This window comes from Amblyomma americanum, chromosome 1 (assembly GCF_052857255.1).
Source record: "Amblyomma americanum isolate KBUSLIRL-KWMA chromosome 1, ASM5285725v1, whole genome shotgun sequence".
Classification (NCBI taxonomy): Eukaryota; Metazoa; Arthropoda; class Arachnida; order Ixodida; family Ixodidae; genus Amblyomma; species Amblyomma americanum.
In genome coordinates, this window is record NC_135497.1 from 35,513,008 (window position 1) to 35,528,319 (window position 15,312).

The window sequence follows — 15,312 nt, forward strand, 5'->3', positions numbered from 1 at the left end:
TCGAGCAGGCGAAGCACATTGCTGCCTCTGTCCCACTTCTTATGGCTGTTGGATGGCGAACTCTAGCCAGCAAACGGCGATGCAGAGAAGAGCATTATAAAGGAGCCCATAAAGGAGCCCAGCCCTCTAGCTTGTAGGTCTACTCTGTGGTCTCATAGCTCAGGAAATCCACCCAACGCAGCTCTTTTGCTGGCGCCACGCACCTTGACGCAGGCCTCGCGCATGATATTCTTGTAGAGGCCCAACTCCTCTGCGTCCTTGATGAAGAGGAACTCGCGACTGGAGTCGATCCAGTCGTACATGAGCCTGAGAAGGTTGGTCAGCACCTGCGTGTCACCGTGCTGTGCGCCGTCCTGGTCGCCGCCACCAGGGTGCGGCACGCCTAGCAGCAGCGCCCCGAGTCGTTGGCTGAAGCTGTTGCGCGATGCCGGCACAGGGAGGCAAGAGGACGTGTTGACCACAATGCGCATGAGCACATCGGACACCACCCAGGGGAAGCTCTGGATGCCACCTTCAGAAGACTGAAGCTCGTACGTCACCTGCTCCCCGATCCCGCATAACACTTTTTACAATTTGTCCTCCACAAGCTGCTAGCCTTAAACTAGTCGCCGTAAAGTGTTGAGTGTGCAATCGCGTCGAACGAAACACGCCGAAGTGAGACCATGGATCTTTGGCAAAACATACATCGCAGTGAAATGTCTTCAGAAGACGCTGAAAATTTTGCGGACACTGAACCTCCACTTTTAACGGCGTGATGTGACAGCGGCTCTTTTTGCACACGCAGACACGGACACCCAACCGCAAACAAAAGTTAATTTGTAGTACAGATCTATCGCCTCCTATCTTGCATTGTGACGCCGCCCGCAAGCTTAACATGATTTATCGAGCGTGTCGCTTCGAGTGACATTAGAACCGTTAACGACGATAGCGATGGCAGGCCATCCTATGGCCACCCGTTATCGTCAGCCGCCGCAAACACACTGTGCAGCATGGTCTCAGACATAACGGCCAATGCTCTGTGGCACCGGGGTCAGTCCTCCATGCCATGCGCTTCACCATCCGCGTTAAATCTGCGGGTGCTGGTACTCCTCCTTGAGATGTTATTTCGGCCATTAAGTTCTACATACGGCTAAATAACAAAGCTAAGGACAAAGAAAATGACACGACTGCAACACTTTTATCAAGATAATAAAGCGGCAGCCTTTATCGTTGCGTTCATGAGCGATACCTATTTTTGGCTCGTTTGTTCGCATGCCCAGCTTCCCTCAATATGCACTGACGACAGCACAGCTGAATACCAGATTGAAAGTGCTGTATGCCTCACCTGGTACCAGGCAGAGGCTTTAAGGTTCTCGTGAGCCTCGTCGAGCTGCTCAGAGAAGAACTCCTCGCGCGTTTGGCGCACCACATGCTCGACCTGGCTCTCGAGCACCATGGCCATGTCTGTAGAGTCGTTCTCCTTCATATATTTGCTGAGCTTGGACACGGCCCCGGAGAGGGCCTCGCTTTCGCTTTCGATGCGGTACGACTTCAGCAGTGCCCGAATCTTCTTAGCGTACCTGGAGCAACGGAAAAGGATGAAGTACTGTCACTGAACTGTGACTTGTGCCTGGAAACGGGGAGGAAGAAGAAGTTTGCTTGGCTGACGTGTTTTGCTGGCAGCTCCTGTTCTCTCGTTCTCCTGGTGGTTTCGGCTTGTTCATCATTGGTGAGCCCGCACTACGTTGGGGGTTTTGGCCAAGGCGTAGGCTAAGGCGCAGTTCGTGTGAACCTGACGGTGTGTTTTGCTGAGAGATGTCGTTGACCTCCCCAGGAGAAGGGTTGGCAGCTTGGTTTGCCAGCTTGCCAGCCCAAAGCCTGCCGCTTGAGTCCTTCCAAAAAAATGGCATTGATGTGATTTCCGCGGCTCTCGTCCCAATCGGTGAGAGTGCGATCAAAATGAAATCCCCCAAACTAATTCAACAGGAGCTAAGATCATTGACAGCCCATTATCTGCAGATCTCTGAAATGCATCCATTTGGCCATCGAGGCATTGCGTGCAAGTCCTCAGACATCGCTTGTGTTCCCGATTTCTTTCAGTGCAAAATTTTCAGCTCACTGCTGGTAAACGCATTCATTCCCAAACAGCTTGCACGTGTCAAGAGTATCGTACGCGGTCTTGACACAGCATCATCCCCGCAAGAAATTCTAGAATTTCAGGATGCAGGACTTGGGGTCCTTTTCAGTCTACCGCTGTAGTAGGGAGGTAAATGGCTCATGTGTTGCTGCTGAGTCTGTAATAACAACTTTTGCTGGCTCTTCCTGCCCTGCTGAACTAAAAATCTGGCCAATTGTTTACCTTGTGGACCCTCTAGAACCCCGCCCTCTTCAATGCACCAACTGCTTGCTGTTGATTCGGGCATAGCGGCAAAGCACGCAAGTTGGAGACCCCCTGCCGTTTATGTGAAGAAGGTCATTCTGCTGATAACTGCACCTCAGAGCAGCCTCATTGTTGCTTCTGCAGCAACATTCACTCAGCTGATGATGCCAGCTGCACAAAACATAGTGAAGAGCATAGCCTGTTGGACATTATCAAAGAGAAGCGGTGCTCAAGAGCCAATGCTTACGCTGATCTTAACAGGAAAAAAGACACATACACTAGTCGTGTGCACGCTTCTGTTGGGGACATTGAGTCCAACTTGACTGCCTCAATTGTGACCGCAGTAGAAAAAGCCCTTAATTATGTGGTTGAGCGAATGCTAAACACTTTTTCTGAGGCGCTAGCTCAGTTTGATGCAGTTCGATCTGTGTCACCATCAACATCCATTGTGCCAGCAACGTCTGCATCTGTTTCAGCTTGTGCAGCTAGTGCTGGCCGCTCAACATCACCTCCAGATGCTCCCCAGGTCCCACCTAACATCTCTGTTTCTAGCAGTGCATGTCGCACTGGCATCTGCACACAGATGTCGAAATGTCCTGCCCTACGTACAAGAGCCGTTCTTCCTCGTCACCATCTAATTCTAGTTCTCCACAGATGAAAGCTAAAAAAGGACCACCCAAACTTCTTCCCCATATTGATATCTTTAAAGAGGCGGTTTCTGCTTCTTCAATTGGTCAGTAATCATTGCTGGCCTCAAAGTGTTACAATGAAACTGCCGATCTGTATTATCTTCTCTTCCAGATCTATGAATACTTATTCACAAACATATACCTGATATTGTGCTTGTACAAGAAACTTGGTTATCACCTTGTAAATCATTTTCAATGAGAAACTTTCGAGTTTTCAGGTCATATCGAAATGTTGGCAGGGCAGGCGGATTGGTAAACATGCTATCTAAACATTTATATCATCAGGCATCTATCTCTAAGAAAATTCTTCTCCCTGACTGTGAGCTTTTAGCGATCAAAATTTCATTTCCGCATTGTGCCGATATTACAATCGCTAACGTCTATTTTCCTTTAGGTGCACACAGGACAGACTCCTAGACAGCTTGGTGACTGGCACAAGCAGTGCAGTCATCGCAGGAGATTTTAATTCTCACCATAGTGACTGGGGAAGTTGTACTGATTCCTGTGACAAGCTTCTCTGGCCGTGGCTGTCTGCAAATGCTGTACGCTGATGCAATTCTAGAGAAATAACCTTTATGCAAGGGGTCGCTCCCTCAGCCATTGACTTAACATTATCAGCAGGTAAGCTAGAGATGACTGACTGGCCGACAGAGGATTCGGGTACATCTAATGATCACCTTCCTATAAAATTCGCTATCCGGTTATCTCTGCTCAAAACTAGTTGTGTAACCCATAAATTTGTCAACCACCATATATATACAAATCTGATGTCCGCCTCATTTGCCTCTACAGTTAGTACAAGCTGGGAAGACAGAGCTCAGCAGACGGTTTCATTTTTGCAAAATGCAGTAGACCCCTCAATACTCTCTGTACCTGCAGCAATCTATTAGAGACTGATAAACAGCCGTCTCCTTGGTGGACAGAAGAATGTGAGAAGGCCTATCGTCGCAGAAAAGTGGCCTGGAAGAGGCTATCCTGCAACCAGAGTCCAGCTAACTGGTTAAATTACAAATTCTTCTCTACATCTTTCAAAAGAACAACTGCAAAAGCCAAGGAGGAGTATAACCAAAATTAATACGTATCTTTCAAATCCTCGCAATCGGAAGGCCCTGTATAGATTCATGGCACATAACAGAGTTCTGCAGTGTCTCTCCTCACTAGTTCAACAGTTATCTCCACAAAGGGTCAGGAAACCCTGGAGCGTATTGCTCAGGGATTGGCGTTAAGCTTCCGGACGCAGAGAAATGTCCCTTTGTGCACAATCTCACCCTCTTTAGATTATACCAAAGTTGATGCATCAGTGCTCCTCTTAGTCCTGGCATGTTGCATCCTGCAGCTCCTGGACCAGATGGTGTCACTTTTGGTACGATTAAAATTTTAGCCCAAGATTTTACAAGCAACCTCTTAGATATGGTCAAAGCTTCGTTGGAAAATGCATGGATTCCAAGCATTTGGAAGACAGCGAAAATTACCGTATTTACTCGAATGTAACGTGAGTTTTTTACCGAAAGTAGGAAAGAAATGTCACACCCCCCGCATTACAATCGAATACTAGGTTTAAAAACGCTAGGAAGAGCACCAAACACACACTATTAAAATCATTTCATGTGTCTAACGTGTGCGTTGATCGTACTGGTCATTCGAAATCACGCATTCCAACTCGCCAGTCAACCAGTACGCGAACCACAGGTCACAACTACTAGGACAAATCGGCAACCTAATCGCAAACACAAAAAAAAATGCCAGTGAGAACAAGCCAACAAGAGTCGATGCCAGCTAGAGTCACTGGCAAGACGAGAGGGTGCCACCTCTTGACGAATGCTCGCAACCTGTAGCGAGGTTGTGCGGCCTCCGTGACCGCAAAATTTAACAGCCATTTCGGAGGCACCGAACGCTCGCAATCGCCGCCAAGACGCTAGCAAAGGAGCGAGAGATCCCACCACCATCTCTCTGTTAATCTTTGCAACTGATGCAAAAACATGGCCACGTGACTAACAGGCAGCAGGGCATGGAGCAGCGCGCTTTGTTCGCTCTTTCTCGTGTTTGGTGCCAGTGCGTGTAGTTGTGCGTTCCGTGCTTCGAGCGAAGGAAAATGAAAATGAGCAAGAGAATTTTGGTCGTTCGGTGCATCCCATTGGTTTTCTACGGCTGTCGGAAATAGTTGGCGTGAGCGCACGAAGCATTTTTGCAGGTCTGAGTTTGCAGCGACAAGGAAGAGTCGGCCACGATAATAACTTTGTTCGCGCAGAACCTCTCAGGACTCTCCAGTTTTCACAATATTACAAGTTTAATATATCCCCATTGAGTTCCGCCATGTTTGCTGCCGGGGGCTAAAAGAAGGCACTAATTGTTGAATGCCTAAGTCCTTCATCAACCCCTTGCAGGAAGTTGTGTACTCTCCATGGTATATAAAGTTGTCATTTTGAAAATATTCAGCACCCTTCGTTGAAACAGTTGTGGTAAGGGTCAGTATGAAGCTGCTGGTGCCTGGTATTATCGTAGAGACTTGGTATTACCGTAGAGACCGTTAAGTAACAAAAACTTGTCAATGAAATCGAACTGTGAGCACTAAATTGGGGTAATATTTCACCACACGATATTTTCATTTCTTACAGGCCTCGCTAGTGCAAAAACAGTATATTCACAACCCGTGGCTTCAAAGCAGTCTGTGCTTCAACTAACTGCGAGAGGCCTAAAAGGACAAGTGATTTCCATGGTTTTATGGCCGCTTTTCTCGTCCCACAGTAGTTAGAGCACATTGGCCTAAATAAGATAAAGGGTGCAATTTCTTCTAACACCTTTAGTGCTACACACTTCACATACTGTAGTGTTCAGGAGTATTAGTGCATACCGCTTATAGGTGGACGTGGCTTCTTTCATGAACTGTTCTCTTCCCTCGAGCAGCAGTCGGGGGTCCGGAAGGCTCTCTTCCACCACTTCAAGGCACTCGGTGCTCAGTTCAACCTGTTCATCAAAACCACACAAGGACGACATAACAGTGTGTTGCACGCATTCAGGACATCAAGAAAGAACAATGCAAACAGCATCCGTGAACATACAATCGGGGACAAAAGTTAACTGGCCTCCTTTTTCAAGTTCATCACCGTGCCACACTGCATGCGAGCGCACATGACTGTGCACTCGTGGTGTCGATCCTCGGAGTGAAGGACAGGCCAGTTACTTTGGTCCCCGATAGTCGAGGAGCACTGGTCCTGGGTCCTCAGAGCTACTGCTAGATGCGACAAGTGACTAGATTTTCCCCGTGATAATATTGAAAGGTAGTCGGTAGAGAGCAACCAAGGGCAGGTTAAACAAGTCAAAACGCTTCTACCTAGCAACACTGGCATGTTGTATAGAAGCTCATTATTCACACCCTGATGGTTGGCGCTCTAGCAATGATACACAGAACGAAAAACCCAAACAGGCCGCCAGAGTTCAACGGACTTCTTGAGCATCTCGAATACAGACAAACACTACAGTTCTATTCGCCGCTGTCGATGAACAAGATGTACAAAGTACATTGCCAGAAGCAGCCATGGAGTATATCTCGAGTATACTATGGGCTATGTACATAGAGCAATGTATTCAGTTCCGACCGTCAAATATATTGCTAAATATCATGTAAAAAGCAGGGCCGCAACCAATTAGTTGCTTATGCAATGATCGACGTGCGATCATCCATGAAAACATATAGCCTTCATGTCAGAAGCTTCACGGCTCTGGCATAGTTCATGTTATGTTATAAATTGAACCTACATGAAGACTGACAGGTTCATGCAAGAGCTCCAGTGGCCCTAAGCTACCGGTTGCTGCAACGTTGCTCAAGCGTTTTAAACTGGGATCATGCAGATTCCAGTCTTGAAGCAAACATCAGCACTTTGAGCACTCCTGTCGCTCATTTGAAAACGTGAAACCTAAACATCTTGGAACAGTCACAGATGAGGCCCTGAGATCTGAAACCTGAGTGAGCAGTCAGGGAGTAAAGGCAGTGCCAAACAACACAAACCAGGAGCAAGCACGAGTTTTGGAAGAGACGTGTGCATTATGAACTGCACTATCCTTGCAAGCAGAGTTTTTCATATAATTCCGCCATCTTCGCCATTAGAGTAACTGCAGTCGCATGAGCCACAAATTGGCAAACGTGGAAGTATACCTTTTTGCAATTTCGGTAGAGCTGCCCGAGAACCTTGCGCGAACAGTAGGTGTTCTTTGTGTCGAGCTTCTCCATGAAGTCCGGGTACATGGGTGGCTTCTCAGAGTTCTGCAAGCCCTTGAGGTCGCCGCACTTGGCGAAGTCAAGGTTGACGGCACATTTGCGCGCCAGTTCGCGGCAGCGGTGCGAGTTGATGCCGCCGTCCAGTATATCGGCCCAGACGAGGTGCGCGTTGGCAATCAGGCCGATCTTGTCACCCTTGATGTACTGGCAAAAGAAGTCCACCATGTCCTGGACCTGTGGCCACCGTACACGAATGGCAAGTTCTCTCGTGAGACGGACGATAAACAGATTGCCCCGTCCATTTACATTCGTCTAAAAACTGAAGGTCAGCGTCTTTACACGTGTGCAAAATATCTGGTGGCACTTTTAAGGGTACGAGCACGAGTGGGTCACTTCTAGGCCTGTGCTGCTGACTTTACTCTTGAGCAGGCAAGAAATGTAGACTTTTAGCAGCCGTCCCTTCCCAGACAACTGCGTATATAGGAGCACAGCCGCGGCAATGCATTACTTGTGCTCGCTTTCTCACACGAAGGCGCCATTATTTAAAGTAAGCCATGCTGCACACTCTCTTGACGTCATCACTGACATCTCATAAAAAATCAAACAAGTTTGTTTATAAGAAAGTTTCGCATGGTTTCCTTAGCAAATAATCATCTGCTTGGATCGGTTTGGTTGTGTTGACTTAGCTACGCACAGTCACATTGGTCAACATCCAGGACAAGCATATTAGTAAACCTCAATACTCAACAAGGCACTCATATTGGTAAACCAACATGATACAATTAGCCCGACAGCTCGTCTTAATCATATACGGACACAGTCCGATGGTCAAGCCACCACTCTCAACCTAAAATGGCCAAAAAGACACAAGGTTTGCAAGGTAATGTCACCACTGAGCAAAGAGCGTTGCCTCTCGCGAGCGAGAACTGAGCTGCCAGGCGTCCTTTTATTTCTGCTTTTTACACAGAAATAAGAATTCCGAACATAGACAACAGGTTTACCGCTGTTACAGCCTATTGGACAACGGAACCATAACTCGACTACTGCCTCTTTTCGAACCAAAAGGCCGCCTGTAGCAGATTAAGACTCCATTACGACCCATTTGTGATCAATGTTTAAAATACAGCGACAATCCAGATTTCGTTGTATTCCACCACTGACCGTTGTTGTAGCTGAAAAATTTCAAATATATTTCATTATAGACAATACTGCAGTTGGTACAACTGGACTAATAGCACCTAAAATAGTTTATCCAGAATTATGAAGCCCCCCCCCCCCCCCCCTCGACTAAGACTAAGCAGACTAAGAGACCACAAAATAAGCGATATTGCTCACCCCAATTGACGCCTTTCGTTCCTTGGGTGGGTCGCTGTAGTAGTGCATGGGATTGCAGTTGTTATTGAAGATGAGGTCCTCGTACCACAGCACTGAGTACTCGTCGCCATCCAGGTCAGAACCTAAGCACAGGTAGAGACCACATTAAGGGGTACCATTGGAAACAAGCTGCGTCCGGCCGTCTCTCAAAGCAGTGATGGTGAAGGGCCTTGATAAATGACCCAATTAAATGGAGATCAGTCAGTAGAGGAATCGTTGTGACTCCGAAATGAGAAACTGCGAAATATTTTACGCCCCAGGTCATGGAACCCCACAGTGCGTTTTTTCTCACACTGTGACTGCTCACAGCATATATCAGTCAAAGCCCGCATAGCACAGTGTCAACAGGGAGCGAGCCAGGAAGGGTGCGTACCGGCCATCTCGTCGGGGTGTGGCCGCTCCCCCTTCTGAGGGAAGACAATGCAGTCGCGCACGTGATGCAGCTGCGGCACATTCACTGCCTCCAGCTTCCGGATGTCCCCCGGGTGCATGCACGGGTTCTTGGTCACGATCACGTCGCCTGCGCATCCCACCATGCATGGAATACTCAGTGACTTTGCAAAGTGTGGATGAAAATTCAGGTCAAAAAAAACAATCTCATGCGTCAACCTTTCGGCTCCTCTATGCGATGTAACGAAAATAATAATGGTCCTTTCATTGCAAGCCCATGAATAAAATGGATATACTCGCGGACAGCTTTTTGTGGCTATGCAGTGAAGCTACGAGGGCGAGGCGCAAGGCTTTCACATGCGCAGTCTTACCACGCTCTCACAAGGGAGAGATAGGCGTTTAAGCTGGTGGCGAGTATAGTATACTGTTTCGGCTCCAGATGCCAGTTTCTCAAGATTGCCGCGATTAGCAGCGCACAACGCACGGGTACCTCGCCCCTGTATATTCTTTATTGCATATCCGGTGCTGTCAACATAAAAGCATCGATCCGTGCAAACCACGGATATCTCCCAAGATATATCCAGGACATTTCTTGGACAACTGAGCATTAGTAAGCCCTAGCTTCGGCTTCAGATATGAGAATGCCGTGACCAGAGAAGGAGCTCGCAGGCGAGGCCGAAACGAGATAATTTCGGTCAGAATCAGCACACGAGAAAACTAGGCGTGCGTCCATCTATACAGACTGCAAAAAAGGTGGTAGTACCTCCGGAGAATTCTACTTTTAGATCAGACTACAAGAATCTATATTTCTGCAACAACAGCCCTCGAACACGCAGCACATTTGCATACGCCTTCAAAGCGTGTACTCGGGAACTTTATTCTCCTACCATTTCTAACTACGTTCACATTAATGGATCCTTTCGAATAAAATACGAATGGTGCTGCCTAAATGCACCGAGGCCATGCTGCGCTATGCTTGCTAGCAAAAAAACTGTTTGCTGGGATACCTTCGAGGATGGTCGCAGGGTCGTTGACCTTGTATCGTAGCATGTCGTTCGAGTACTGGACAAACACCTGCCCGTACTCGAGTGTGCCGGTCTCGTCCAGCACGCCAAACATGGTGCGCCCATAGTTCGGAGGAACCAGAATTCGAGCCTTCGTCCTCAGTTCCTCTGCAAAGGCACATACATTATCCGGCATGTAGAGGCAAGGGTTCGTCATTCACACATGTTGTTGTAGAGAAGTTTCGACAAGCTCCCTGAGGGCCATTTGATGCCTTACGAGCTGAAGTACTTTGCCTCAGGAAACATTGATCTTTATGGGCCATCTTTGACTTGACCATAATCTTTGTCGTCAATTTGCTGAATGTTAAGCCGGTCCTTTAGGTGCCATATATGCATTCGTCGGCAAAGCTCGTACGTGGGTCAAAAATATCTGTTGTTCACTGTAACACTGATTGAAGGCATTTAAGACCAGATATCACCTTCTAGAAGTGTATGGTTATGATAGACGCATAGGGCAATGACTGTAACGATTACCACAATAGGCCTGGCTAATGCAAGTGACAGGTTCTCGATGGTGTCACCTATAGCTTTTAATCTATTGTCCGTAACACTTCCCTCATGGTAAGGATCTTATGATTATGCTAAACATCGCACAAAACTGACAAGGAGCATCTGGTCAAGAAATTAGAAATTTGAGATAACTTTGAAAGATCTCGGAAATTAGCGTAACTAATCAACAAATGGACGAAATCGGGGCCAGGGTGCTGCCTCTCTACACTTCTTCCTAGACTATGAAATGAACAAAAACAGTTAAACTCATGCGTTTCACTCACTCAGGACCTTCTTGTTGACGGCGCGAACCAGAGCCCGGAAGAAGGGCTCGACTGTCAGGTCGATGCCCACGCCAGCCAGCTCCTTGTACGGGAGACGCAAGGTGCAGTAGGCGCGGAGAACCTGTGCAATTAGTAAGGCGCCCAGTTTCATTATCAGTTTACAAGCACCGTCCCACTTCATAGGTTGTCGACCCCGTCGCCGAAACCTTGAATCCATCCTTAAATGCGACTAAAATGGGATCGGATGTCGAACATGGGTTTCAGTATTTCGATTAAATAGGATCAGCTGTCGTACATAGGGTTCAGTTATTCGTCTAGTATGGGATCGGCTGAAGTAGAACAGTGCAAACACTGACACCACACATGGCACAAAAGCTGCGAACATGAGAAAATTTCTCACATGAGCAGCCTCGTGGGGATCCATCATGCTGTCGATGAAGGAATCGAGGATTTTGTTCTGCAGCATCAGGAACACCTCGGCCTTTATGCCACTCTGCTCCAAGATGGTGATCATGGGTCGATTCAGGTAAAGAACGCCTGCGAGGAGCACAGTAAATCATCACGGGCGTAAATATACTGTCACGGCAGCATGCTCAAAATGCAACTCTGTTGCAGTAATCTATTCCTACAATTTGCAATGCATGCCACGGATTATCCTCACTACTGAATCAGCGACGTCCACCGCAGAAGAAAGGTGTGCCTCTTCACGCTTTGTAACATACTCTGGCTTGATGACTATGCCTTCTGTCTACTTGTGGTAGCGAGCAGCAAAGTACAGGACAGTGCACGACTGCCAAAATTTCAAGCTCTAAGTCAGCAGTGCAAGTACAACACTGACAGGCAAAGGTACATTGAAATTTTTATGCAAATAAGCAGTCTTTCGTCGCTATGCATTCATTTGGTACTTATTCCAGCAGGTAGAGAATGATTCATATTTGAACAGCGCAATAAAACAACAGGACACAACGAAGAAAGGACACCACAAGCCAACCAACTCGCCCAGTTCGCAGCTTTAATGAAGGTAGAGAATGAATACCCCTCCCGTATTCTGGCCTTTCAGTTATCAGGTTTATCTGACCCAGAGGAAAATTTTGTCTACAATCCTGCTTCACGTAAACTTTTCTCGATGACTGTTCGTGGCCACGTGAAAAAACGGCACTACACTTCAACTGGAATTGTGGGATGCTCGGCACGACAATTCATTGTAAGCGTGGAACAGCACCCCGAACTATGGATAGCTGAAAATTCGCTAAGATACTCATAAGGAGCCCGGCGCAAGCCCACTAGGACACAGCGTAACTGCAGTCGGATACAACTGAAGAACGAAGCGGCTTTCCCCTGTAAAAGGACCCCCTTCCAGGCAATGGCGTCAGCACATTTTCATGACCCTACTAGCGTGACATGCGGGAAGTGCCAGATGAAAAGCGATTGTCCACTCCCTCTTTGGTCGGGGACAGTCCCCTCCCTGCATTGTCACGCCGCTCATTGCGTTATCTAGCCAGCAGGGTCATGAGAGCCGGCCGTCGCCATTGGCTGGAAGGGAGTCCTTTGACTGACAGGGAAAAGTCCATTCACTCTTCAGTTGCATCCGACTATAGTGGACTGCGGGAGAGAGTACGGGAGAATTATGTGTCTCTGGGTCCCACTGCTTCTCTAAGCGCTTCCTTTTGATGGTCGCGGTCATAGGACATGAAGACAACGCACGCGGCTTGCTCGTCTTCAGCACGTATAGGTCGGAGTGGTCCGAGTGGAACTTGCGCATGCTCTCGCGGAAGACGATGCGGCAGCCGCTCAGCGTCGGGTCCAGCAACAGCATTCCCTTGCAGCCGCCGTAGCGGATTTGTATGGCGCATGGCTCCTCGCCCTCCTCTAGCTCCAAGGCATGGTGGACCTGCAGAAGGGCAGAAAATTACGGCCTCAACGAACGACTATGTACTTAGGCGACTCCATACATTATACTAAAACAAAAATAGGAAAAACCGCCAGGACCTTGTCATATGCGGGATCTGCGGGACTACACGATTCCCAGTTCTGTACCGGTACAAGCATTCTCCTGGCCTGGTGCGCGTTTCACTTTATTAGGGTCACAATTGCCAGATCCGCTGGGTCATCATAGCCACAAAAAAAACTCTGTCGAGAGGTGCTTGTCTTTCACATTCTTAGAGTCACAATGGCCAGATCCGCTGGGTCATCATAACCACAAAGGACACACTGCCGAGAGCACCGTCCTTAGACTTTCTGAACGCAAGGAGGCGAGTTTTAGTTAGTACATAGTAGTCACCACCGACGGTGACACTGCCTGCCGCAGAGGAAGTCTCGTATACGGCTATCGCTGCAAAAATACCGTCCTGTGCATCACAAGTTTTTGCAGTTCAAGAAGCAGAAACCTGTCCCATGCATGGTGCATGACTAGACATTAGACGTCGGCAGCACTTGGACATTGATAACACGTCCACTGCTCACAATAGAGAGGGTTTCTGCTGGTGTATATGACAAAAATTCAAGGGTTTTCAAGGACTTTCAAGGCCCTGTGTGCGGATTTTCACGGACCACATTCCCTGTTAGAAATCCAAATAAGACAGATGTTCAGGGGTAGACAGAGGCGCACTTCCACAGCGCAACCACACAAACAATGGCGGCCATTTATCTACTCAACTGGAAAGCACACAGGAAATGGATGACAGGAAACGGTAGACAAGCCAGTGTCATTGTGGCCAGACGTTCACATGCTTACTTGACTTTGTACGAAACTTGCACTCTATTTTTAACAATATCGCAGCGTGATTTCAGGTGGGTTGAAATTTTATGAAATACAATCACTGAAAGTTTATTAAAAATAAAAATTTAGGAAACTCAAGAATTTTCAAGGATCTGCGAAAATTCCAGGACTTTCAAAGCCTTGAAAACAATCCTTTCAAATTCAAGGGTTTTCAAGGGTTTCAAGGACCCGCACGAAATTATTTAGACATATGAGGGCCTCTCATGTCCAAAAGGAGCGACGCATTATCATGGGCGGCAGAGTTCTGGGTAGAGTGTTCCTGTCAGGAAGTTGGATTGGATAAGATGGCTGTGAGAGGCGCGAGGCATGAACAAAAAGGCTTCTGCTGTTAGCAAAAAAAAAAAAAAATCTCGCAGGACTGCGCCTCCCCCCCCCCCCCCCCCCCCCCACCCCCAAGTTAAATGCAAAGTGAAACCATCGGTCAAGCTCTGTCTGCTTTCGTGGCCTTCGGGATCCCGGGCGACGGACAGACACGTTGCGGAGGATGACTACTTTGAAGTGCGGTTTCTCTCTCCCTATCTCTGTCTCTCACACAGCTAGGACTGTTACCGGGTGTCTAACGCGAATGTAAGAGCATTGGCAGCGGTGTGAAAACAATGAATTTTTCAGAAAGCCCTGCCGCTGCTTGGCATGCTGCCAATTTCTCTAGTCGATTCATATCGAGGCATATATAGTACTTGCGCGGGAGCGTCTTGGCACCGGCGAATTTCGTCGCTACCCGTGCGGGAGCAACTTGGCGCGCGGGAAAAATCACCGCCGGCACTGCCACGCTTGCCTTGGTGACCTCAGCGACACATTAGCAAAGGTTCTAATAAGTTTAGACTGGTTGTCGATAAGGACGATAAGGACGATAATATACATACCTTGCGCAGCAGGCCGTGCGATATTCGCCCTATGCCGTCGCTGAAGATGTACTCGCGATGGGAACCATCGCTGCTGCGGCCAGGGGCTGCGTGGCAGATGTCCGGTTCCACAGACGTGTTTTGGCGCGGGACCGTTAACAGACCCAACGACTGCGAAAAAGCCTGCACGCAGGAAAAGAGGTCTAACGAGTGGGCCACTTCGCCATAGATGGCTGGCTATAAGATTGGGGATACAGAATTCATGTTTGTGCAGCTGGGAGTTGTCAAACTTGTGAAACCATTGCGCAAGTATAGAGGACATTGAAGAGTAGCTTCTCAAAAGTAGAAAGTGTGTAATGGAAACAACACCTCCATAATAGGCACTGGTACTCCAAAACGAGGCTGATTTACTCAGAAAGGAGGCTGATTTGCCTGGTTAGATCTCAGGGCACCGTCCGCGCAGTGTCGTAATTATTTATGAACACTAGTCTTACTTTCCATTCCCCTCTGGAGCATTTTGACACTCCCGCATTCGATTCGAAAACGCGCAAGGCATAACTTATGATGTTGTGGATAATTTCACAGTCAGCTATGAGTCACTGCCCATGGCGCCTGATCTCTGCGGACCACTGATCAATGAAGGGCTCACATTGCTACAATGCCATCCAAACATTTATGGATTAACGCAATGCACATGGCCCTCAAAGTGTGATGAATGATGGTGAATGGCAGAGACACTTGGCTCAGCCTTCTTGCGAACAAAAGCTCCGTTATTAAAAGCAAAGAAGAGATTCCCTCACACACTTTTATGCAATTTAGTCGCTTT

The 15,312-nt window shown here is 47.9% G+C and overlaps 1 protein-coding gene across 2 annotated transcripts in view; it reads right to left on the reverse strand.

Moving 5' to 3' along the window:
- The window catches only part of LOC144112633 (uncharacterized), a 65,538-nt gene that overhangs the window by 4,888 nt on the left and 45,338 nt on the right, over positions 1 to 15,312 (reverse strand). For both annotated transcript variants that reach the window (XM_077645432.1, XM_077645433.1), the window contains 11 exons: positions 14,508 to 14,669; positions 12,570 to 12,756; positions 11,266 to 11,402; positions 10,866 to 10,986; positions 10,036 to 10,200; positions 9,012 to 9,158; positions 8,600 to 8,721; positions 7,202 to 7,498; positions 5,900 to 6,012; positions 1,325 to 1,559; positions 204 to 539 (listed from right to left, as the gene is read on the reverse strand). In XM_077645432.1, the coding sequence (XP_077501558.1) occupies positions 204 to 539; positions 1,325 to 1,559; positions 5,900 to 6,012; positions 7,202 to 7,498; positions 8,600 to 8,721; positions 9,012 to 9,158; positions 10,036 to 10,200; positions 10,866 to 10,986; positions 11,266 to 11,402; positions 12,570 to 12,756; positions 14,508 to 14,669 (2,022 nt within the window). The remainder of the gene's footprint in view (positions 1 to 203; positions 540 to 1,324; positions 1,560 to 5,899; positions 6,013 to 7,201; positions 7,499 to 8,599; positions 8,722 to 9,011; positions 9,159 to 10,035; positions 10,201 to 10,865; positions 10,987 to 11,265; positions 11,403 to 12,569; positions 12,757 to 14,507; positions 14,670 to 15,312) is intronic.